Genomic DNA, 26,474 nt, shown 5'->3' with positions numbered 1-26,474 from the left:
TATATTTGTATCTGGGCTATAAGTGTACCACTTTACCTTACTAATTAATCTAATCTAATCTAAATAATCTCATGTTTTGTTGGTGAGAAGTTTGACTCTAACCTAACTGAGGAGTGAAATTAACAAAGTAACTCCAAATTTTCAAAAGTATAACTTTGTGTGGTAATATAACGTGTAATTGATATGATGATATTGATAATGATAGTAATGTCTCAAATTTATCTGTATGATGCTTGATTTCAGGCGTTTGACTGAACCATTTGTTTCACACCAAAACCGTCCCCCTTAGGAAAACTGCTATATCTTAGGTGTTGAATTATTTAGGTAAAGACACATCCCTTCCCGTCTTTCAAACATGTCAAAGATAACACCATGACTCGAGGCCTACTGATGTTTGTAAATAATTTGTCTTTCAAAATTTCGAATGACTGAAAGTGCCACCAAGTGCTTCGGTTGTTATGATAGAAAGCCACAACAATGTGTAATTTGTGAAAAAAATCGCCCAAAAATCGCTTTGATGCGAGTAAATTACTCAGCTTAGGTTAGACTATTGCTTCAGGACTGATCAAACATTAAAGCTTGTTCGACATGTTATTCATAAAATCCATTAAAAAGAGAAACTAAATCAATATATCGGAGAAGTGTAGTTCAAATATGATATTAAATGTAGGTTCGTGTCAAAAGATTTGGTCTCATAGAAAGAAAGTGTGCACTTCAGTGTTGGAATATACATGAAATCTAGTCAGGTTGACATGGGACCGTCTTCGAAGGTTGTTCCATGGTATCTTGGCCAAGTCCAGCAGTGCACTGTGTATGCATTATGTACAATTAAACATGCACTGACAACTTTAGCCCACCTCGGGTCTACTGAAACACAGATCTGTTGTTTCTGGCCACTTTTCCCTCTCGTGCCGAACGAGTTAGTTTTGAGATCAAACATTCCTCTAATGATTCCATTTTTCATGCTACTATAGAGGATTTGGTCAATGCCGTAGGCCCATATCAAACCTACATTTCACTATTTAATGGTGCAAGGTTTACACGCGTAATTTCAATGATCCTTGCTGCAGGGTTGAGGCCAATGTCACAACTTATCCGTAGTGATCGGTAAGTTTTTACTGATCAGATTAATACTTACTCTTACTGTTCTCTGTCCATAAATGACGTGGCACGCCGGATCCATACTTACAAAACTTTATTGTACGAAAAGCAATATGGACAGAACTGTCTTGCAATTCACAAGTAGTTACATATAGAAGTAAAGAGTGTCTCATGAGCCAAATCTGGCTGGCCCTTTCATTAGGGGTGACACTATAATTAACAAACTTATCTTATTTAATGTTTATAATAAAAATGATCTTACAAAAAAACTCTGATATTGCTCGATATTTAATTGACGTCTGCTTACCAACTTCAGGGTATCAATAAGGCTAATTATAATATTAAAGAGGTTTGCTAATATTGGATCATTAGCTCTGAGTAATTGGCTTGAATCTTGGTGTGAAACAAATGGTTTGGAGACATTTTGAATCAAGCATAAATCTTGCTGCTATGATTACCGGTATTAAAAAAAGGAATAATTTTGGTATTTTCTGAACCACTGTTGCCAATTTTACATAGTTCTTCCATTTAAGGATAAAATGTTCAAACAAATGTGCTCAGTATGAAAGTTCTTGTCGACATTGCTAGGACCAAGGTTAAAGCTGTGTTATGCAGAAGCTTAACCTTTTACTGTACTGGTCGAAAGTAATAAACCCGACCTGTATGCTTGCTTGTGGTCTGTCCATGACACTTCTCAACAGGACGAGGCAAAAACAATATCTGCATTTGCTGGTTGTGGCTTGCATCAATGTTGTGTCGCAGTTGGTACTGTCGTTGAGTGCGGTAAGACATGTTGTCAATTTGGCTCCGTGGTTCAGAAATGTCGTTTTAAGGTTCGTAGGTATGGCTTGTAATGTTTCAGAAATACAGGTTACAAACGAAAACAATCAAAGTCTGATCAAATTTTGGGTCTTTTTGAACAGAAAAACTTATCGGCTCCCTCATATCAATAAGGTGAATGGTGACACCCTTGCTGGGCAACCACTAAAAAGCATTTGATCCATAGCTGAAATCAAACACAATTGGTCACTAATTGATGCATCTGAGATAAGTTATTTCAAATTTCATACTAGCTATCAATTTGTATTTCTGAAATGTTTAAAATTTCATTTCGTAGTTTGTAGAAAGTGTTGAACACGTTAGTAATTGTATCCCTCCTTGATCCTTCATGCAGGATGGCCGCTCTTCCAGTCTACTGAGCCTACACACCCAGCTGACTGATACTGGTACACAGACACCCCGCAACAGTGCCACGCAGACACGGCTTTCCTTACTGAACCGAGGCAGCGTTGACGATACGAACATCCCATTGAGTCAACGAGCAAAGATCAACTCCAGGGACGTGTCACCTGTCGCAAGACCTGCCTCTTCCTTGGCTAGGATCGGACCATCACCATATGCTACTGGGACGCCGTTTATGAATGGTAATGCCGCTGATGATCTCGGAACCATTGACGACGAGTACGGTCGCTTGCCTGGTGGCCTAAGGAACAGTGGCGATAAAGTTGGGCTGTCGCAGCAGTTCTGGCCATACCGCAGCACAACGGATACTGCTCAGAAAGGAAAGGGCAAGCCACCCAAGGGTTCTAGTTTGAGCGGATCCCTGAGGCGTGTTGATGCGTATTCCAGCCAGGATACCGGTATTGGCGATGTCTACGGCAGCATGAGGAAACCCGGGCATAGCTCTTTAAGTCCAGATAGGATGATGTCATCCAGTCCGCTCCGCTTCAGCACGCCCGATTTACGGGTCACCAAAGATTATGACGATGATGATAGCATGGATACGTTAGATTTTGGAATGAAGCGAGGTGAATATTCACCACATGATTTCCATACTGGCTATCTGCACCCAGAGGACATTCCGACGTTTGACGACTTCACGCAAACGGTTCCGATTGATAACATGTCCACGCAGACACCTGGTAGGCGCCATATGGCAAATCGTGGCGCCCAGACTGGCCCTGGGAGTAAACAAACCAGCCGCCCAGGAAGCGCCCGGTCAGTTCTGAGCAAGAAGTTGGATGATATGGCGCAGCAGGTTGAAAAGTTAAAGCATTCCGTGGAAGATTTACAAACTTCTGATCCAAAGTCGCTCACGAGTCCAGACAAGCGTAATTTCGACCCTTACCCTCAAGCAGATGAGACATGGTCAAGCTGGGGCGATCTGGATTCCGATAAGGAACGCATACCACAGCGTAACCTTGGCACACAAACCAAGAACAAGCCGTGGCAGAAACCGTGGAAACGCGGCGTATCTGATTCTGAGTCTGAGAGAGATCCACGCCATTTTGGCTCGCAGACGCCAGGCCATGCCAAAACACAAACCCCAAGTTATGCTTCGGTGCAAACGCCTAACAAAATCAAAGACTTTAATGATTACCTCAGACCCAGTTCAAGGGGACCTACACCGAGAAATTACATCAGGAATTCAGACACGGAATCGTATGGCAACTGGGATAGCAATCCTGCTTTGAACAAGGATCCTAGGTTGCGGGATCATATGAGTACGCAGACGCCAAAGGGTGCAAGGACGCAGACGCCATATGGAATGGAGTCGCAGACAGATCCTTACAGCTACATGGATTCGCCGACGCAGACCATGAACCAAGAAAACGCATTGACCCAGACGCCGTCTCACAGCCATACACAGACTTCAAAGGGGAAGCTACATCCCCATGACCTTCATCGGAACAAGGGCACACCAAGAGGCACGGCCTTGAAGTCACTTCTTGATACCATCAAAAACATGAGCCACGAACTGGAGGAAAACAACAAAGCCAGAGCCTATGACTCGGGGTTTTCATCCGATAAAAATCTGGCCAAGTCGGACAGGGATAGCGATGTTGAGAGTTTAAGACCAAAGGAGGATAGGCCGTGGTTGAAATATGTTAATAAGCCGGATAGTAAGAAGAGGTCGTCGTCTGCTGACAAGCCTAGGTCAAGGTCGAGTTTCCCTCCACCACGATCGCGTGATTCTTCTCCAGCTCCTGGGAAAGGTGCGCCAAAGTATTCGCGGCCACCACACCGATCGTCGTCGCGGGATATGGTGCCAGTGCGAGGCCCGAGGGATCGGCCGTCGTACCGCGACATCCCGTCTGATGTGAGTTCGGAGGCTTCATATCAACCACCATTTATTCCGGCGTACCATGTCACACCAGTTCAACCGTACCCACCGCCGGCCGCCTTTCAGCAGCCCGCTTACGTCCCGTCGTTACCCTCAGAGTCTCTAAGTAAGAAATCTCCGAGTGTACCAAATGTGCGGCTGTCATCAAGGGATTTTGTAAGAGATTACGATAAGAAACAGTTCTCGCCCGAGAGACCTGGTTCAATGAAGGGCAGTATGTCTGACCTTGGGAATGCCATCGACGATGTCTCAAGAGCCGCAAACGACCTTCGGAAAACTACCAAAAAACTTAAAACGACCTTGGATGGGGAGGTCGGATACTAGAAAATCAAAATCATGATGCTAGCTTATCTTTAGGTGATAACTGACAATGCCGGTAAAGATTAATTCATGGTTTGTGTAGTTAGGTCTTGTTTCACACACTCTTGTGAGATTTTCAAGTTTGTTTGTGTGATTTAGACAATATCCAAGGATTTTCATTGAGATTGTACACACAGAAAGATGTGATCTCCTCTTCTTGTTCTAGATGGATTACTGGGCATACTTTGAAATTCCACCCTGAGATATGGGCTGTTTTCTCGGGATTCTAAGATTGACATCAGTGTCTCCATTTGTCAGTTGGAGAGAGACTTCGTTATTCAATCTGATTGTTATGTTCAGAAGTTGCATCTGCAAGCCTGAAAATTTGGATCTGAGGTTGTCTCCCCTGGCACGCAGATTTGAAACATTTGGACTTGCAGTGTTAATTTGATCTTCATTTTCCTGCTCTGGCCTTGCAAACTTCTCCAAGGGCTGCAGTTTTCTGTAACGCCTTATGGCTATGAGAAAAAAAACTTGAGTAGAGGATTCATTGGTTCCAATTTAGTTCCAGTGCAATGGTAAAGGGTACCTTCTGTCACGATATGAGCATGCAGATTCATAAAGGGCTACAAAGTTCTGTGTGATCAAATCATGGGGCAGAATGTCCTTTTGTCGTGTAGGGAATTAAGTGGGCCAGGTGAAGTCTTTGAAACTGGCATTGAGGACCTAGGTGGACAAAAGGACGATGCGAATCCACTTCCTACTGGAATTGGTTTTCCAGTTTCAAGATTGCTATGTGCAGTTCATGTTTAAGGGAAGGAATTTATCCTACAAGGTTTGATGGAGTAAAGGTTACTTTAGGACCTACCATAGTCCCTGATCCTGCCTCGGAATTAGGAAGGAAAAATTGCCTTGGACTAAACAGTTAGGCAGGACATTTGCTCCCGTCCTTTGGAAATGTCCCTTTTTTGTATTTATGTATTTTAGGATGTTACAGACTTTGAAGATATGGGTTCCAAATTCAAAGCAAGCAAAATGTGATAGTTGTCGTAATGTGATGAGACGTTGTTGTGTATGTAGGTGTAGTTTAGTAGCATTGTTGTTGATGAAGAAGACAAAGCATCTGATGAAACTGGTTTTAATTAGTGTTTAATTAGGATTGTGAGACTGTAACGCTTCCATGGAAAGCAGAAGTCAGTGGATGTATATGTATAGTATATATTGCCTTAGTCTTTCTTTGACTTGAAAAAAACGAAAGGTTAGGCTTTTGTGTTTGAAAGAAAGGAAAGTGAAAAAGTGGAAAACATGTAAAAGAGGACTGTTTGGTAATTAAACATTTAATTATTATGAGTTTTATCGGATATGCCACTCTATGGGTTACTTGTTGAATTAAGATTATTAATCAAGTCTTCCAAAGTTGCATGTTGTCTGTGGATTTAAAAATATAGCAAGTAGAAAATTGTGAATAAAAAAGATGGTTTTGTATTCTGAGTTGATAATTATGAGATAAGTATTATTATAATGTCGACCACCTTGAATTATAATATGCTCACCAGTATAATGCTGGCATTGAAACACCAATTTAGATGGATCATTTCACGGAGATGCAGTCGTGGACTCTTAACCTACATGCTACAATTAAGTGTTTTCTAGAGTCTGACGAGATTGAAGAATTTTTCCGTACTTTTGCATATTTGTATATTTTGCAGTACAGTGAAATTACGGCTGTTAATACTGTGCTTAAACTGGTGCCAGATTATATGAGAATTTAAATCTTAAGTTACTTATATAGTTCCGATTCAGTTCAGTTTTGTAGTTGCCATGACAACCATCAGAGGAACAAAAGTAGATTAATCAAAACCGTCCTATGACTCATATTTCACTGGTTTTAAAGATCAGATTTTCTGATAATGCACAGAAAAATTAATTGTTGACAGACGTGTACATTCCATTTTCAAATATCGAATTCCATATACCGACAAATCAAAGGCGTGTAGAGTTAAAAATATTATTTATTGTCAAATAATCCAGATGCCAAAAAGATTAATTATTTATAAATTAGTTGATATGTGTATACACTGCTGAGGGGTATGTTTTTTTGCATGTTGTACATTTCGTCACTTTTTGCATTGAAATTGACAATGATTGATGACTATTTGGAACGGGGATGCCAATTCCAGATGCAAAGAGTCATACTTTTTCATTGCAAATATATATCATCATGAGTGCTGTGAATATAATGTATTTTGTACAAATTATATGTAAACTTCATACAGATTATATGTAAAGAAGAGGGGCACTGGTCAGCCCGTGCTGATTACAACATAGGCTTAAGATAATTAGTAGCATTATTTATTTCTAGATATTTTCAGATGATTTATCTTTATGTCCCTTTCTGATTCCGTCCAATTTTGTTTATGATTGTAACATATTTTGCTTTGAGAATTTATTTCGAGTGGTTTTGTTAGCTTTAGTTGAAGATTCTGTAGCGCTACATGTACATTTCGTGTAGTTTAGAGAATAGAATTTGAATAATTTAGTCTGGATAATCGTAAGAAGAAGACTTTAGTGATTTGTTGATCTTGACCCCCTTGAGTTCCCAATCTGATCTCGGGCCAATTAATGCTTTACATGTGTACAGATTGGAGACGAAATCCCCTGACATTCCGTTAAGGATGCAAGATTCAAATATGTTATGTTTTTGGCCGAGTTTCGTTTCGTTAAGAGAGCTAATCCACGATCTCCGCAGACTACAGTACCGTTCACATATGACTTCATCAATGCAATGGTCACCTCAAGTGTTCTCAACACTTGAACTTTGGCCCTATATTTTTAGTTAACGGTGCTGATCTGTACAAGCAGGCATCCCAGATTCCAAATCCGAACCATAATTTACAAATTTCTTTTACATTTCCATGACGTCCATTGATTCCATCCAAAATGACAGCGATGACGAATTTTTATTCTGACCAGTGCTCCGCGTCCATTATTGTAAAGAGATTTTATCAGATTGTTTATTTTTACTGTCCAATCATATCATTCATGTACAGTTTTCTTGGTCAAAATACATCTGTTTAGTAAACCACTATTAGGGAGTTTTACAATTCAGACTTTAACCCTTTGAAGACTGAAAGGAAGGTTGGGAAAAATGGAAACAATTTGCTGACACTTTTCGTCAAATTTCTATATTTCCAGATAATTTCAGCTCTTACGATCACCATCATCAAGGGGTTAATTGTTGTATATGATATTTTGTGCTCTTTCCCTGAACTTTCCCTGGTACTTTATGATGTATGTACAAAAATGAAGTTAGTCTGTAGATAGTCTATGAATCATTTTCATGTCAGAGTGCCTTTTCTATCAGAATAAAATTACACTAGACAGATACACTATGGTTGTGTTTTCAATGTGTTTCGTTATTTTACTGTGTGTTGGAGTGTGAGTTGTGTGTTGGAGATTGATGATGGATGTTGGCGTGGCCTGCTTGCTTGAGAGAGAATGGCGACTGTGGTATTCAGCCAATAATGGACAGAAATCAATGGAGCGGGTGCGGAAGGTAATGCAAGATTTGTGCTATTGACATGGACAGGTAAAAGTGGGGTGACGTTTTCCAAGACTGACCATGTATCAGATTTTCAGAATAAGAAAGCCTGTAACTGATAGAATTTTAGGCTCTGTCTCTGATGTGACATCCTGGTTGTATCATTGTCTCTGATGTGACCTCCTGGTAGTGACGCTGTATGTGAGTTGGTGCTGACATCCTGTTAGTATCACTCTCTCAGATGTGACCTCCTGGTAGTGTTACTGTTTGAGACTTGGTGCTCCCATCCCTGACATCCTGGGTGTGACTCTGTCTCTGATGTGACCTCCTGGTAGTGTCACTGTCTCAGATGTGACCTCCTGGTAGTGTCACTGTTTGAGACTTGATTCCCCATCCCTGTCATCCTGGCTGTATGTGAGTTGGTGCTGACATCCTGTTAGTATCACTCTCTCAGATGTGACCTCCTGGTAGTGTTACTGTTTGAGACTTGGTGCTCCCATCCCTGACATCCTGGCTGTGTCACTGTCTCTGATGTGACGTTTTGGTGGTGTCATTGTCTCTGATGTGACCTCCTGGTAGTGTTACTGTTTGAGACTTGGTGCTCCCATCCCTGACATCCTGGGTGTGACTCTGTCTCTGATGTGACCTCCAGGTAGTGTCCTTGTCTCTGATGTGACTTCCTAGTGGTGTCACTGTTTTAGCCTTGATGCTCCCATCCCTGACCTCCTGGTTGTGTCTCTGATGTGACCTCCTAGAGGTGTCACTGTTTGAGACTTGGTGCTCTCATCCCTGACCTCCTGGTTGTGACTCTGTCTCTGATGTGACCTCCAGGTAGTGTCATTGTCTCTGATGTGACTTCCTAGTGGTGTCACTGTTTTAGCCTTGATGCTCCCATCCCTGACCTCCTGGTTGTGTCTCTGATGTGACCTCCTAGAGGTGTCACTGTTTGAGACTTGATGCTCTCATCCCTGACCTCCTGGGTGTGACTCTGTCTCTGATGTGACCTCCAGGTAGTGTCATTGTCTTGGATGTGACTTCTAGTGGTGTCACTGTTTTAGACTTGATGCTCTCATCCCTGACCTCCTGGGTGTGACTCTGTCTCTGATGTGACCTCCAGGTAGTGTGATTGTCTTGGATGTGACTTCTAGTGGTGTCACTGTTTTAGCCTTGATGCTCACATCCCTGACCTCCTAGTTGTGACTCTGTCTCTGATGTGACCTCCTAGTGGTGTCACTGTTTTAGCCTTGATGCTCCCATCCCTGACCTCCTGGTTGTGACTCTGTCTCTGATGTGACATCAGGTTGTATGACTGTCGCAATGTTGCTCTGGTTGTCCGTGTTTCTCGGGCTGTGTCTTGTTGTAATGGTGATGTAATCTGACCTTCGAAGAGGGTATATTGGACCAGATGTCTTAAAATGTGAATTCCTTTTCATTGATAAATGTAGGAATTGTGATTCCAGCGTAGTTTCCTTTCAGTGATGAACAGCCAACTGCATACCGCCAATCACAGGACTTTAATATCCCAACTTCAGGCGATGCGGGGAAGGTTCATGCTAGAGGGTTCATGATTGGGACATTATGACAAGGGACAACCTTGTGAAGGACAACTCCGTACTGTTATAATTTGAATGAACACACTAAAATCGTTGTGTGGTTTGTTTTCAATACAACTCCAAAAGTGGCATTAGCTGATGGACTCGATGATGCTTTTGAGATAAATGAACATACCATGTATCAAGGATTCTTATCTTGCCATACGATATTTGACAGAAGCAACTTTTGTGGGGTCTGAGAATGTACCCCTTCTGCTCATTCAATAGAAGGCATGGTGAGCCCTGCATAACCCCTGGTGTAATGAAAGCCCGTAAAACATCAGCTGTTAAAGTGATACTATGATGTGATTTACAACTTTGCAGAAATACATCCGTTTTTAATTGTTGATCACAAATATAAAGCTCAAATTTTCCATTTTTGATTAGATTTATTATAAAATCGCTGAATGTAAACCACCGTGACCGCGAAAATGTTCATGTTGTGACGTCATTAACGAAAACAGCATCGAAGCGAGCCGTCCGGGCGGGATTAAACCATCAATTTCTAGAAAATGTGCATTTCGATTCGAAAACCTTACCGATTTATGAGAAAGTGACGTAGTCATTTGTCAAAAACAGCTAAAACATTATATGGTGAAATTTGACACGAGTTACCCTTTAAACTGAAATCCATTTTAGTAGTTCACAAGCTCGTCTTTGCACTCTCACTGCATGTTCTATCTTCTATTCAATTTGCCTTGCATGTTGTTTTCTATTGCTTTTGTAGAATTATCGAGTGAATTGTAGATTTTAAAAGTGTTATCATTTAAAAAACTGAAAAAACGAACTGGAAAGTCTGTTATACCTATAATTGTCTTTCTAAAAGGAACTCTCCGTCAAACTTGAGGAGGTCTCCAAGAAGATCCTGGTGCTAAAACGAACGGCATCTCCGGTGCTGGAGGTCGTGGGACAACATGATCAAGAACTGGTCCAGGACCATCTCAGGTGAGCTTCTCAAATGCATCTTGAGTCTTCAAGACTTACGATCCACACAATTCTGATGTGCTCATTACCCCAGTTTCAAGAACTGGTCAAGAACCATCTCAGGTGAGCTTCTCAAATGAGTCTTCAAGAGTTATAATCCACACGATCCTGATGTGCTCATTACCCCAGTTTCAAGAACTGGTCAAGGACCATCTCAGGTGACCTTCTCAAATGAGTCTTCAAGAGTTATAATCCGCACAATTCTGATGTGCTCATTACCCCAGTTTCAAGAACTGGTAAAGGACCATCTCGGGTGACCTTCTCAAATGAGTCTTCAAGAGTTATAATCCGCACAATTCTGATGTGCTCATTACCCCAGTTTCAAGAATTGGTCAAGAACCATCTCAGGTGAGCTTCTCAAATGAGTCTTCAAGAGTTATAATCCACACAATTCTGATGTGCTCATTACCCCAGTTTCAAGAACTGGTAAAGGACCATCTCGGTTGACCTTCTCAAATGAGTCTTCAAGAGTTATAATCCACAATTCTGATGTGCTCATTACCCCAGTTTCAAGAACTGGTCAAGAGCCATCTCAGGTGAGCTTCTCAAATGAGTCTTCAAGAGTTATAATCCACAATTCTGATGTGCTCATTACCCCAGTTTCAAGAACTGGCCAAGAACCATCTCAGGTGACCTTCTCAAATGAGTCTTCAAGAGTTATAATCCGCACACAATTCTGATGTGCTCATTACTCCAGTTTCAAGAACTGGTCAAGGACCATCTCAGGTGAGCTTCTCAAATGAGTCTTCAAGAGTTATAATCCACACAATTCTGATGTGCTCATTACCCCAGTTTCAAGAACTGGTCCAGGACCATCTCAGGTGAGCTTCTCAAATGAGTCTTCAAGAGTTATAATCCACACAATCCTGATGTGCTCATCACCCCAGTTTCGGGAGAATGTATATGTTGTGTAGTTTGAAAGTTGACCTGGCTAGTTGACATGCTACCATCCTGGGACCAATTGAGAGATAAGAGATGTTGTGACCATACTGTCACTAGCAGCCAGTGGGTCAGTATTCTCTGTAGCATTGTGGCTCAAGTTATGACGAATGTCTATGTCATGTATCTTAAATTTCGTTTCCTTTCCTGCATTGTTCAGTGAGGTGGACCAGAAGTACCAAGATCTTCATGCGACTGTTCAGCGTAAGATCATGGAATTGGAGCTCCTTGCCAGCGATTACACTAGTATCGTTGGGGAGCTCGAGAAATACCTTATCTGGGTGAAGGAGAGACATGATCAGATGGACGCCTACACGCCCCTCGGACATCGACTATCGGACAGGAAAGCTGCTTTTGATGATCATCAGGTATGGCATAGTGGTATATGTATCTGATTCAAACTTATGAAATATTTGAGGTAAGAGAAAATGGGATGTCTATGACTTAGAGGCAACTACTTACAGATCTTTAAAGAAGATTTGTCTAAGTGAGGGAGCAGAGAAGATTGCAAGGTTTCTGTTGGTCTCATGTAATTGACTGCATTTTAAAAATCTTGCTGCTTGAGTGTATTTGCTTTAGTCTTGCAAGAATAAGATGTTTCATTTTCTGATGTTTTCCAATGCATCCCTCATGAATCTATTTCAGATGCTTTGCCAGCAAGTTGACGACCGACAGGAACTGTTGAGAATGATGGTGGAGAAGTGCGAAGGCCTGATGAAGAATATCAGTAAGAACAAGGGGAAGCAGATCAGGAAGAAGGTCAAGCACGTCCAAGATGAGCACCAGAAGTTATATCAGCGGACGAGAGACGTTCAGCACCATCTGGAGGTGTCTTTAGAACTATGTCAGAAGTTCCATGGCTTTTTGAAACAGATACAGGATTGGTGTTCGGAGAAAGAGGATGCGTTCAAGACCGAACCGTCCCAATTGAAATCTGTGGGCGTTGAGAAACAGATTGAGAAATATCAGGTTGGTGTACTGTTCTATTAAGACTTTTTGATTTTAGATATTGGTTGTCCACTGAGAATCTCCTTTTGAAGCATTCAATACCAACCAAAGAGGTTGATTTAGAGGTTGTTTCAATTTGTCCTGGTAGCGTAAAGCTGGTCCTTGATGCAGGTTCTGGATGGCCAAACTCCTTCCTGGGGCTCCTATGTTTTGGACGATAAAACTTTCCATTTTCAGTCACTCTCCCTTGAGATTAGTTCCTATGAGATTAACCTGGACATGCTGAAGTCCCAGGCCCAGAATCTAATGGATAAGATGAGCAAGGATGGGCAAGTTGAAGTAAGGAAACTCATCTCTGGTAAGTGTTCCCTCCCATTATTAAGTGCTCCTCAGGCGAACGATTTATATTACTGCAACCTGCAATATGCGATATTTTGGGGATTTCCATTCCCCCTCCTAAAGGAGGATTCATTTGACAACAGAAATGGAAATGTGCCTCAGCTCTCTGAAGAACTTTGAATTTTTGAAATTAGACAAGTAATAATCATTTTAGGGACATATTTTGCAAATAATCTAAAAGACAGCATTGTCACATGAAAAGATACTCTGGGCTCTGTCACATCCCTGTAATAAGATCTTCATCCCCCTCTGCAGATGTGGAAGGTCGATACATCAAGTTAAAAGGTGAACCACAAACGGTAGTCGGACATCTAAAGGAGGTGTTACAGAACAGGAAACAGTTTGAAGCTGACATTCGCAAGGTCAGACAGTCGTTAAAGGAAACATCTGCTGTCTTTGTCGACGAAATAAACCTTGGGGATCCAATCAGTGTGCTCGAGGACCAGCTGAATAGGCACAAGGTTAGTAGTCTCTTATTAACTTGAAACCTTACTTCTAGTCAAATTGGGACATCAAGCCAAATTTCTGATTCAAACTTTTCACTACAATCTCTGCTGTCTTTGCAGGTTCTTTTCAATGCTGCAAAGGTAATGGAATCAGTGGTGATGGAAATCAAGAGTAAGGCGTGCATGTTTAGGGAGGAGCTGCAGAAGGAAGACAGGCTGGTCCTAGAGGAGGAGGTCACAGAGTTACAGACAGAATTCAATAGGTACTTCGACTTCTTTGGTTGAAAAAATATGGGATTGGTCTGGTACAGACTCGTAGGTGACTGCTGGAGCTGGCAGTTAGGCCATAAAGACTGAAGTTGGCTCACAGTTTGCTACTGCACTGTGCAGAGTTGCTCCCAACTCCTTCCGGCTTGGTTTTGACATGGGACGTGGTCAGTTACAAGTTATGTCATATCTGATTGCTAATTTCAACAATGAATGGTGAAAAAGACAGATTTTCAAGATATCTTCAGCCTGTGAGTGTCCGACTCATCAATTTCACCGTTTACCTTCTGCAGCATATCAACGCAGCTGGCTGCTCGCCTACAACAGTTAGAGTATGGACTTGCTACGAGGGGGCAGTATGATCAGGACGTGGATAACTGTCGCAAGTGGCTGCGATCTGTCAGAGATGAGATTAAGAAATTGAACATTCCATGCGGGTGCGGAGTGGAGGATGCTCAGGATAAGCTCAATTGTTACGAGGTAGGACATCAGTTTATGATTTTATAATTTCAGGTCCACTAGATACCCAACCTGGCAATAATGTGCATTAGTCTATTGTCTAGGTTTAGCGAAGACATCTAAAATGACAATTTGTGGAATTCTTTAACCCGCTTATCATAATGACAGATGATACATAGTCATTTACAAATTCTGCAGCAGTTATACAAAAATCTTAAATTCTTCTCATTACAGAGAATTAGATCCAAAATCCATGACTACCAAGTAGAAATTGACAAAGTTGTGAATCCACAACACGAACTGCTCATCCAGTCTCAGGAATCGAAACGTGAAGAAATCGACAAACTGCACCAACAGTATGTCGATCTTAACCAACAGGTGGAGCTACTGTGTCAGAAGGCAAACTCAGGATTGAAATTAAGGCAGCAGTATTGTAGTCAGTGTACGGAATTGGTTACCATGGTTACCGAGTGCGAGAACCAGATAAAGGAAGTGGAACAGAGCGGGACATCACTGGTGATGAAAATACAAAAATACAAAGTAGGTCAAACGAAATTTTTGCGACCCTAAAACTTGGCATATTTGCTCTTTTTTCGGTTGGCGATGGACTTAACATCACATTGACTGTCACTTTCATGTTTCAGATAACTTTAGAAAGATCTCAAGCCTTTGATCAAGAATTACGTGCTCTTAATGATCGAGGTCGACAAGTTGCTGTCGAAGGTTCACCGGTGGACAAAAGAACGATTAGCGACGAGGTACACAGCCTGAAGATGCGAATCCAACACTTGAAACGAGATGTACAAAAACGGTTGCGTGAATACGAAGCGGCGTTGGATTGTCGCGAGGCTTTCCTTCTGCAAATTGAGGAGACTTTGAATTGGTTGTGTGGCAAGAAGGCGGAGGTACAGATGGAGAAGACACTGCCGTTGGATGCTGGGATGATGGAGAGAGAGATTAGGAAACATTCTGTAAGTGATACAGACTTCAAAATTGATGGAGGAACAAGAGATGATGGCCAGGTTTATTAGAGATATACATGTAGGCCTGGTTCTGTTGTATTAGCCATGAAAAAAATCAGACATTAAGAAGAAAAAAAAGCTTGGAAATACTCCACCTCAGTTGTGACACACTTGTAAGCAGGATTTAAGTATACCATTCTTTCTCTTCTAGGCATTTAGTCAAGAGATTCACGACCACATCGAAGAAGTCCAGAGTAGGATTGTACAGCAACAGGTCCAGTTTGAGGAGATGGAAGAGAGCATGCCAACTGAGATGAGAGATAAGATAGATCTTGTTGCCCACAAGGCTCAGGTTGTCAAGGTAGGGTCCACTAATCCTATGCATTGTCCATGTGACCTAGGTTGTTTCACCTTACAGCCCTTCATCTGGTGTATTGAAGTAATGGTCTTAATGTGGGATCTAATATCACGGTGACGAAAATTTCTTGCCTGCAAAGACTATGGCACGAACTTGCCATGGGGACTTGCAACATAGCTCATATGATGAATAACCTACAAAAGGCGATACATGTAGCCTGTGACATAATTAGAAGTATACCAATAGAAAGAACTTTCATGGCAGATTCTTTTGCCATCAAGAATGGATATTGATGTAAGTGACGATGTCCCAAGAACCTGGGTGTCTGAACAGACATCGATTGTATCTTGATAGTTGAAAGTTGACAATTGCTCGATTTCTTTATTCTGTAGAGGATGGTGGAGAAGAGGACAGTAGATCTCGATTGTGAGAAGATTGACCGAGTCGGGTTTGATGATCTGTTCCACCTTTTGAATGATTGGTTGAAGGAGGCAGATGCCAACTTGAAGGCTGCCGATGGTGGGGTCGACTTTGAAAGCGCTCAGCAGGAATTGGACAACCACAAGGTATAATCAAATGTGTTTATTATGTTGTTCTTTTGAAATCTTTGCAACTGATGATTGAGCATGTTTGTATCAATTTGAGGAACGTAAAGGGGCGCATAGTCATTTGTCGAAATCATCCATGAAACTGGGTGTCTCTAATGTCTGTTATGCCTAGCAACAGTAATACAAGACAATCCACTTGACTTGACGACGTCATACAGAGAAAAATCTCGTTCCCAGATCAGAATCTGAATTTCTTTGATATGGAGAATGTTCCCTGCAGCACCTTTTGCATGTAATTTATCACCTCTGCTTCATTTTATTTGCCAGATTATTTTGCTATTTCTCCCATTCAACGATTTGAATAGATGTTCGGGGTAAATTGTAGCATAGTCTCCTGTCCACTATTGCCTCTGCTACTCAACTTAATTCTACTGTACTTGTAGATTTCTGTCCTATCAACCTATCACCCACTGTTTGATTTTCACTGCTAGAAACATCATTTAGATAACACAGTCCAATTTCTAATTTTTAAAAATCTCTCGTTAGCTCATAGACCTTAGTAATGTGCACTTTCCATTGTTTTCCTAGCACATTCGATCAACTGCTGTATGCTAAAATGTAGACCAAAAAAATGCTGTCACGTTCCTCTTTCCTGACCTTTATGGCCTCAAGACTCCTGCTACTATGCATGTAGAGTATGTTAACCAAAGTGACTTGATTGATTAGGATGTGGAGATGATAGATATTCCATGTTCTTAGAAAGAGATCAGTACCATATTAAAGTAACTGGCTGGATGTCAAGAAGCTGAATATGACAATTTTGCTCTTGGAAGAGTCTTGCAATTTGTAGTGTAAACTCAACATCAGTCACCCACCCTTTAGTAAAGAGGTTCTGTTGTAAGATCCAAGTATTTTGTACAAATGATTTTCTTTCCCCCAGGCTTTCTTCTCTGAGGACTCAACACGTCTGGACCAGCTTTTGTTCCTCTCGGAGAAAATCAGCCCGTCCTTGGACACGAACGACAAGGCAACACTCAGGGAAATTGTTACGCATCTAAACACACGGATGACACGTGTTCTAGCAACGGCCAACAGAAGGACCGACTCATTACAGCACTATATCGTTTTGTATTCTGAATACAAGGTGGCGCTACATGAGGCGAGTGATCTTGTCGAGATGGCTGAGATACGTTGGGGCAGGGTTGATGTCACCCCGGTGACGAGTCTGAGTCATGCTCATCAGCAGTTGACAGAAGTTATGGTAAGGAATCATCTGAAGTCCTCTCTTCTCAATATGATCTTTTGAAATTTTTGCAGGCTACCAGGGGGTGACTTCTTCAGCGTTTGCTCTGAATGTGGAGATATTATTCTCCAGGGAGTATTCCTCCTCCAAGGTTGGATAAGCGTTGTTTAAGTGGCACTAGGGTTAGGTGCCAATTGGGTTTATTGGCCTTGTGACTTGTCTTTGGCCAGATTTTAGAATGTGAATTTTGGTTATGGACCTAAACTCCAAATTTGGCACAGGTAAGGCAGGCCATCTCAAGCATCTCAAACTTGTAGGGGATATAATTGTACCATTTTACCTTACTTCCAGGATTGCATCTACGATTTCAATCCAAAACAAGACCTTATCGACGATGTCAATTCGAAGTCACAAGAACTCCAGCGGATTGCGTCCTCGCTGTGCCACGATCAGTTGGAAAGATTAACAAGGACTGTCACTGAAAGGTGGCGCAATATATGTTTTGAAGCGGAACAGCAGCAAGAAATGCTTAGGGTGAGTTGATGTCGTCTGCTCGATAACTTGATCATAACTTTCTAGGACGTCCTGTAATTTTCCATCCTCCAATACCAGGGTCAGTTGTAAGTTCCTCTCCTCGCACACATCACTGAGCCTGGAGTATTTATCCCCAAACAGTGGGGGTGACTCTAGAAAACAGCAATCTCGCTGGAAGCTAATCGGTCTACTTGGGGCAGAGGCATGATAAGTGCTGAATGAAAGGCCCTGAATCTCAGGATGGTTCAGTAGAACCTGTCAAGAACCTTTAGAATTGCTGTCCTTTATAGAGAGGTATTCTGATTACGGAGGTCAAATTCAGTTGAAATAAAATGACTAATGTGGGACCAAAATCATTGTCCTTAATAGAGAGGATGTCCTGCTTACAGAGGTGTCCGCTAAGAGAGGTTCCACTGTATTTTCCAAAAGACCAAGCTAATCGCTACCCAAGGCACTATTTTGAAATTGTGGTATACCCTGTAGGTTTATCTTTGTTTGAAATCATCTGATGTAAAACTGGATTTCCATAAATCTTATCATGAATTATTTACCTGACGATAAAAAAAAATACCTCAGAGAGAGATACATATATGTACCATTTGAAATCAATTTCATTTTTTTCTCAGGTAAAGTATTTTCGCAAACCATCTTTTGGAACTATAATGGAACTAATCCTTTTTCAAATAGGTCTATAAAACATGTGGTAGATTTAAATCTTTTCAATGATATAGTGACCTTGTGTGACCGTCCTGGTTCAAATCTTATAACCTGTCATCTGGTTTCTTTATCCCAAAGTACCAACATTCATGCTTGCACTAAATAACACCATTGATCATGTTGATAGATTTGAAACATGTAGCTAATATGGCTTGAACACAATATTAGTATTAAGTGATATGTTGGCCTCTGTATTGTGAAAAGTAGGTTTGATGGTAACGCTATTTGAGTGAAATTTCTTTGAGACATTTGACACTCTTCTGGTGAATGATAATTGGGGGCAAGACCAGTGGGGACATTGCTCAGGTGACCAACACAGCACCTGTATCTTTTGTGGTCTCAGTAGACCTAAATATGGAAAGATATTGGGCAGTTAAAGCTGGAAAGATGTCGGATTATGAAATCAGTTAGGAGGTAAATGAGTGATTTAACACAACAAAACCAAGCGCATGTCATTCTGAGCTTGGCAGTTTGAGACGGACTTGTTGTTAATTTCACTGTTGCCCAACTTTTGTGAAATCTGAGTACATCAATTTCCATTATCTCCTGGTGTCATTGAGGCTCATCCTCTGTGTGACATGCACCTGGTTTTGCTGTGACGGGTCACGTTTGGTTGTCTCTGTGCCATTTCAGAAGGTGACGTCTCGCTGGCAGGAGTACACGAATCTGGCTCGTGATCTTGACCAGTTTATCACCACTGCGGAGGAGAAGCTTCATGGGGCGGCACCTGTCTACAGGGGACCAAAACAGGAGCTCATAACTTATCTAGCAGCTGCTGAGGTGAGATTTGAATAACTATTTGTAGGATTGGAATGAGTTTACAATCCCTGATCACGGTCCAGTGTGCAGAAGTTACAAGGCCTTTTCCTTGAGGACAAGATTTAGATAGGTGACTGAATACCCAACCCAGATATATCTGACCCTTACAGAAACCAATAAACAGCACCCTGTCTAGACTAGTGTCATGGCAGTTACTCTGAAACAGACAATTTCATCAGGCCCCAACCGAAACTGACAATGGCTCATTTGGCATAGAGGTTAATTTTTGTTGACCAGATGAGTTTCCAGTATCAATCTTGTCAACCAGGAGGGGTTCCAGGAATTGTTGGAAACTCCAGTTGCCTGTGGAAATGGTGATATGAGCTAAAGCATATTGTTTCCTTCTTTTCAGACTGTTTGCGCCGAATGTGAAGAGCGGTCCGGCCAACTCCACGACTTGAGGTCATCATCGCAGAGGATAGTTGCCCTACTCTCATCACCACCGACCATGGAGAACATTGAAAAAGACACGGAAGGATTGGAGTCGAGGTTCGCCGAGTAAGTTCGTAGTTTTTAGCGCTGTGGTTTGTTGTGAGAGTGCCCGACTCTTCGACAAGATGGTGTGGGTTTGAACCACTTCGGAGCCACATTGTTTAAGCACATGCTTTAAGGTTTGACCATAGGCATCACAATTTTTGGCTGATGTTGAAATTAATAAGCAATTGGAACTCTTTCGAAACAAAGTGAATCCAATTTCAAGGCTAGGGAGGCTGTTGTCTGGAAAACAAAGAACAGACTCCCACCCTTGAAATTGGAATTCACTTAATTCAGTTCTAATTGCTCTAGGATTTCAAGTTCTGGTTAAAATGGTGGTGCCAATGATGGTCAACCCTGTAAGTCGTTCCCTCAAACTCTTTTATCCCTGGTTTGTGAAGGGGAGGGTAGAAAAATTACAGTTAAATGAAGACTTTGACAAAAGGAAACTCATTCAATACCCCAATGGTGCTTTTTATTCCAGTCTTCAATCCAAATCAACAAAACAAGAAGAGTACATTCAGACTATCCTGAGCCAACAGGGGGCGCTTCAGGTCGAGATCGAGGACCATATCAAGTGGATGAAGGTGACGGAAAGCGACTTGGCCACGTATGCTCAGATCCCCCTGGAGGAGAGGGAGGTTGAGGACGCACTAAATAAGGTCAAGGTTAGTATATATATATATGTAGCTCAAGAAGATGCAGTTACCATGGTTCCCATTCGAACCCAATTTTTTTTTTCATATGTGATTTTGCTCCTGTATTTAGCATTGACCATAGGTACCACCCTTTTGGCTAGACCTTGAAATCCTAAAGAAAATAGAACTCCCTTAAAATGAAGCGAATGCCTATTCAAAAACTCAGAGGCTGGAAAACAAGAACTGACTCCCACCCTTGAAATTGTTTTGAAAAGGTTCTTATTGCCTCTAGCCAAAATAGTGGTGTCTGTGGTCAACCCTTTAACATTATGTTAAAGGGTAACTCGTGTCAAATTTCACCATATAATGTTTTAGCTGTTTTTGACAAATGACCACGTCACTTTCTCATAAATCGGTAAGGTTTTCGAATCGAAATGCACATTTTCTAGAAATTGATGGTTTAATCCCGCCCGGACGGCTCGCTTCGATGCCGTTGAAATTGCGCTACGCCGACGACGTTTTCGTTGATGACGTCACAACATGAACATTTTCGCGGTCGCGGTGGTTTACATTCAGCGATTTTATGATAAATCTAATCAAAATTGGAAAATTTGAGCTTTACATTTGTGATCAACAATTAAAAACGGACGTATTTCCGCAAAGTTGTAAATCACATCATAGTATTACTTTAAACTTGCATTATTTCTCTGTTTTAGGACCTTCAAACTGAGATGGTCATCAAAGGCGACGCCCTTCAAATGGCACTGCAAGAGAAACAAGAACTGCCAGAGGAACTGTCCGTGCAGATCAACTCGCTCAAGTTGCAGAAAACGGCCGTGTTTCACATGCTACAGGACAGGACGGCGCAGTTAGAAAGGGCAAAGGTCATGCGACAGGAGTTCAGAGGTCAGCTGCAGCAGCTGAACTGGTGGATGGACGATGTTGAGAACCAGCTTCAGGATGAGGACGGGACTTTGACAGAGAGGAAGGAGAAGCACAAGGTGAGGGGGGTGTGTCTGCACCAAAATTTTTTTTTCTTTATATCATATTTCTTTGCCAATTTCATCAATTTTGTCAAAATATCTGAAACACCAAAATCGTTTGCTTCAGGTCTTACTTAGTCAGCTTCCAATGTACAAGGACAAATTAGATGACCTTAAAGACAAGGCAGACAGTATCGTAAGGGACATCCCACCCGAGCAGTCGAAGCCGGTCACTGAGTCCCTCACGAGGGCCTCGCACCGATGGAGTGCCATTGAAAATCAAGCCGAGGAGAAGACCATCTTTTTAGAGGAGGCGGCAGGCCTTTGTATGAAATTTGACGAGGATTTGTTATCCGTGATTGATTGGTTGGATTCTACCATGACGGTTATCGGCATTGAATTGAAGTGGTCCGGTCTGGAGAAGGTCTACAGTCAGCTAGAGAAACATAAGGTATGTTCAGTATTACAATTGAACAAGTCTGGGCCAGTTTTGGCTCAGGAATTGATACCGACCTGGAGGTATTGGTTGTCTCACTAAATAAAACGCTGCAAGGGTGGAGCTAAAATGTTGACCAAAACCATGATGGCAGCTGAAATGCGGTTGTTTATCTTACAGGCCCTAGAAAGGGAGGTGCCGCTTATAAATGCCAAAATTGACGAACTCAACCGAACGGCTCTACGACTATCAGATGTCTGCGACGCCTCGGACGCTACGTCCAAGGTCGCAGAGGTCAGCGTGCAAATGTGCCACGTGCAGACAGAGTTGAGCGAGCGGCAAGATCGACTGGAGGGAATGGCGGAGGAGATGGAGGAATATCGCGAGGATATGGAGGAGATACGATTGTGGGTCGAGCAGGGAAAGAAGCACCTGATTGCGGCGGTGGATGTGAATCTCGAAATCAGGGAGAAACTCGATAAGACGGAGGTAGGACTGTTATGTCACTTTGCATAAGTTTTTATTTTGAATGAATACCGTTAGGTTTTAGCCTGTTTGAAAATACTTGTCCGGGTCCTACGTGTAACTCAGTGTGTTCATCTTATGTTTGCCGGAGGTACAATGTAAAAAATTGTAGAAAGAGTTTTCAAATAACTTTCAAATGAGATTTAGAATTCTGATATTGCATAAGATTTGATGGTCAGAGATGCCTTAAAGATAAAACTGTTTCCATCATTAAACATGGATGTGAATATCATTAAAATAATTTTTCTTTTTTTTAATCTTCAAATTCACCCAAGTTTTCAAACTCATTTTAACACATCATGTTTATAAACCCATTTATACACCTCCTTTTAATTGGCACTTATTTATAAAGCACCAAGATTTCATCAGTTCTGATTCAATATTTTGGATGAATGGGAGTAGGCCGTACTATAAACATCATTAGAGAAGGTGGCACAATAAGTGGAAAGAAATCTTGAACAGTGATTGTAAGGTGGCATTTTAAGTGGAAAGAAATCTTGAACAGTGATTGTAAGGTTGCATTACAAGTGGAAAGAAATATTAGACAGTGATTGTAAGGTGGCATTACAAGTGGAAAGAAATATTAGACAGTGATTGTAAGGTGGCATTACAAGTGGAAAGAAATCTTAGACAGTGATTGTAAGGTGGCATTATAAGTGGAAAGAAATCTTAGACAGTGATTGTAAGGTGGCATTACAAGTGGAAAGAAATCTTGAACAGTGATTGTAAGGTGGCATTACAAGTGGAAAGAAACCTTGGACAGTGATTGTAAGGTGGCAATACAAGTGGAAAGAAATCTTAGACATATTTTGGAGCTCAAATCAGGGAAAATTAAATGCCTTGACTACCGTTGCCTTATTTCACATCCCTCAGTTGTTCCTCACATGACTTTACACGGCCCAAGATCACCTGCCGTGGTTTTGGGAGTTGTGACAGCAACCTGAGAAACTGCATGACAATATCAAAGTATAATGTGTTTTGCATTTGCTAAAATGGGCGTTAAAATGTTGATTAACCCAGGTTTTTCACAAGATCGTCCCTTGTCCAGTTAACCCCTTTAACTTCATGTCAATTCTTGTATGACTTGCATCTCTGTACATACGTTTTTAGCACACCCGCACCGTTATGAAATGTACCTTTCAGGCCATCGCGAAAGAAGTCGAGCGCAAGAAGGGCGTCCTTAATCACACTCTGATGAAGTATCAAGATCTCCTCGGATTGACTGGAGAGGGCGCCCCTGTCAACAGCACCAAGGTCATCAACGAGCTCAACCACTTACACCACGATGCGTTAGAACAGCTGAACGAACTACAGATGGCGCTAGTGCAGCACAACGCATACCAAACGGAGATACGAGAGTTGTCGCAGATGATCACGATGACGCGCGGACAGCTCACAGAGACCCCGGTTAGAATTTCTACTCTTGAGCACGTCCGGGAGCAAACTGCTCGGCAGAACGTATGAAATGATTTTCGTAATTAGTAGAAATTTAGAGTGATTTAGATAATTTTCAAATCTCCAATCCTTTTCCTTTACGGCTGTGTTATGAAATATTTCTCTCTCTTATTCCATTGTGCCAAACTTTGTTTGTACACTTATTGTGCATAAAGTGGTGTAATTTCTGTATCAGTGTTGTGGTGCAGTGTTGATCATCAGTGTTCCTGGTGTTGTGTTTGTGTGGTGAAACTCTGTCGGTGTTGTCTACCTTTACTAACAAAAACACAGTTTTGTACATGAATTCTATACATTCGTTCCAAAATAGACGAAAACGATAATCGATGTACTGTACCTTTAACTTCTTACTAACCCTGTGTTGATATTTACTTTAAAATTGAAGATTCTCTTTGACATGTTTGAGTTATGAATAGGCATCACTGATTGACTTAATGTATATTTATTTAAGGCTAGGTCAGTTGACCCAGAACGCAATATGAGGACAAGATAAACTACCACCACATTGAATCCTATCCTATCACATTAACCCTACTCCAATCAGATATGTATTAAACATCGGTTGGGGGGGGGGAGCAAAACATCACTTTTCATCCCAAGTCGGCGTGAAAAACACATTTGTTGGCCCACCACTAAAGAGACAGCCCTGCCAAGTAACAAGTTTGATGAAATACCATGATTAGTTTAGGTTGAACTGCTCACGATTAAAAAAGCTGAAAAAACATGCCTGCTGGGTACTATAATCTCATAATCTGAGAAATGTTTTTTTCTCTTTAGTGCCAAATTGTTGACTTATTTAACAGGAATATGAGACCATTAAATAGTAGACCTTAAATATAGTTTCAGGATGATTAATCTTGAGTGTGATGTACGTGTTAAATGACATTCTATATATAGCACCGGTATTGGTTCCAAATTTGGTAACATCCTTACATCATAATAACACCTGCATCTGTCATAAAATGACCTGTTCATATGTACTATAGAATGGGACAAATATCCTTATCCCATTTGGGCACTATCATTCGAATTGTTGATGCACCTTAAATGACCTCAAAATATCAATAGCACAGAACCAAACAATGGATACAATCGTAATTATAAAACCATAAACCTTGTCCAGGGGAGAGGCTTATCATGACTAGCCACCCGTGACTTATTCATATACACCTTCATATCGCCCGAACACACAGCTTCTATCGTTTATAGCAGGTTTTGTTCAATCTGGTTTTGTGTTTGGTTGTATTTGGCGCTGAAGTGCCGGCCCAGTTTTCTATCAATGAGAGAGATTGAGGTCACTACTTCTGCTCACTGTACATCATGGTCTCGGGTGTGTGTGTGTTGAAAGATTCAGCTGTCATTGATGGAACAAGTCTATCATTCAAAGGGATTAGGAAATATCAAACTAGGTAAAATGAAATTTCTCATCAGATTAGGCTATATAATTGATTTTTTCACTTTTTATTGCCACTCGGTAAAATCACGGTCGATTCTGTAGTGTTTTTGATGCTGAGCACGTTGATATTCTCTGATATGTGTATCTCTGTACATCTGTTACTATGCATGATGCATGTGGTATCGGTGAATATCTCGGTTCTACGGTATCTTGGTTGTTGATATACTGACATAGTAGACATAGTAGACAGCTTGCAAGTGTTGATTTTCTTGTAGGCTGAATGTAAAAATATCAGGAGTTCTGTGTGGTTTAGGTGCCTACACGTCTCAATTTGTTCATTGAGCTCAACATCTGCCAAGCTCAGCTCAGGTACAGTTATCTCGACAGAGAGCTGTGGTCATCCAGTCGAATTATGTTATCCTCTGTCCACTGAGTGTGACCTGAGATGAGGTCAGCATCTGCCAGGCTCAGGTGAAGTCATCTCAGGAAGCTTTTGTGATCAAGTGGAATTATGTGATCTTCTATCCACTGAGTGTGACCTGAGATGAGGTCAGCATCTGCCAAGCTCAGGTGTAGTCATCTCAGGAAAGCTCTTGTCATCAAGTCGAATGATGCTATCCTCTGTCCACTGAGTGTGACCTGAGATGAGGTCAGCATCTGCCTAGCTCAGGTGAAGTCATCTCAGGAAGCTTTTGTGATCAAATGGAATTATGTGATCTTCTATCCACTGAGTGTGACCTGAGATGAGGTCAACATCTGCCAAGCTCAGGTGTAGTCATCTCAGGAAAGCTCTTGTCATCAAGTCGAATGATGCTATCCTCTGTCCACTGAGTGTGACCTGAGATGAGGTCAGCATCTGCCTAGCTCAGGTGAAGTCATCTCAGGAAGCTTTTGTGATCAAGTTGAATTATGTGATCTTCTGTCCACTGAGTCTGACCTGAGATGAGGTCAACATCTGCCAAGCTCAGGAAAGCTCTTGTCATCAAGTTGAATGATGTAATCCTCTGTCCATTGCATGTGACCTGAGATGAGGTCAGCATATGCCTAGTCCCGGTGTAGTCATTTCAGGAAGCTCTTGTCATCAAGTTGAATGATGTAATCCTCTGTCCATTACATGTCACCTGAGATGACGTCAGCATCTGCCTAGGTATCTCAGGAAGTTTTTGTCATCAAGTTTATCATGTAATCTTGACAAAAAACAGTGCTTTTCAGGGTGTGTGGAGGTCTCCCTCAGATTGCTAGTTTTGAGCTGGTAAGTTATCTCATCATGTCAGAAGCTGATAGTATCT

General features: G+C 41.5%; 3 protein-coding genes across 11 annotated transcripts in view; all 3 read left to right on the top strand.

The window, feature by feature from the left end:
- The window catches only part of LOC135485645 (muscle-specific protein 300 kDa-like), a 143,608-nt gene extending 135,694 nt beyond the window's left edge, over positions 1–7,914 (top strand). For all 9 annotated transcript variants that reach the window (XM_064767928.1, XM_064767929.1, XM_064767930.1 and 6 more), the window contains one exon: positions 2,276–7,914. In XM_064767928.1, coding sequence (XP_064623998.1) covers positions 2,276–4,549 — 2,274 coding nt within the window. In that variant the 3' untranslated portion in view covers positions 4,550–7,914. The remainder of the gene's footprint in view (positions 1–2,275) is intronic.
- A 74-nt stretch (positions 7,915–7,988) lies between these two features.
- LOC135484630 (muscle-specific protein 300 kDa-like) lies at positions 7,989–20,694 on the top strand. The gene is made up of 18 exons (XM_064766264.1): positions 7,989–8,081; positions 10,485–10,603; positions 11,742–11,949; positions 12,227–12,550; positions 12,767–12,887; positions 13,184–13,389; positions 13,495–13,637; positions 13,935–14,121; positions 14,335–14,640; positions 14,745–15,071; positions 15,274–15,423; positions 15,813–15,986; positions 16,909–17,229; positions 17,563–17,745; positions 19,096–19,242; positions 19,634–19,779; positions 20,240–20,423; positions 20,686–20,694. Exons 1-18 carry the CDS (start codon positions 7,989–7,991, stop codon positions 20,692–20,694), a joined length of 3,348 nt encoding a protein of 1,115 aa, XP_064622334.1.
- A 427-nt stretch (positions 20,695–21,121) lies between these two features.
- Positions 21,122–26,474, top strand: part of LOC135485644 (uncharacterized) — a 60,002-nt gene continuing 54,649 nt past the window's right edge. Inside the window, exons 1-4 of the mRNA XM_064767927.1 lie at positions 21,122–21,394; positions 21,504–21,827; positions 21,993–22,301; positions 23,481–23,744. Coding sequence (XP_064623997.1) covers positions 21,125–21,394; positions 21,504–21,827; positions 21,993–22,301; positions 23,481–23,744 — 1,167 coding nt within the window. The 5' untranslated portion in view covers positions 21,122–21,124. The remainder of the gene's footprint in view (positions 21,395–21,503; positions 21,828–21,992; positions 22,302–23,480; positions 23,745–26,474) is intronic.

This window comes from Lineus longissimus, chromosome 3 (assembly GCF_910592395.1).
Source record: "Lineus longissimus chromosome 3, tnLinLong1.2, whole genome shotgun sequence".
In the NCBI taxonomy this organism is placed as follows: domain Eukaryota; kingdom Metazoa; phylum Nemertea; class Pilidiophora; order Heteronemertea; family Lineidae; genus Lineus; species Lineus longissimus.
This window is presented reverse-complemented; position numbering and strand designations above follow the sequence as displayed.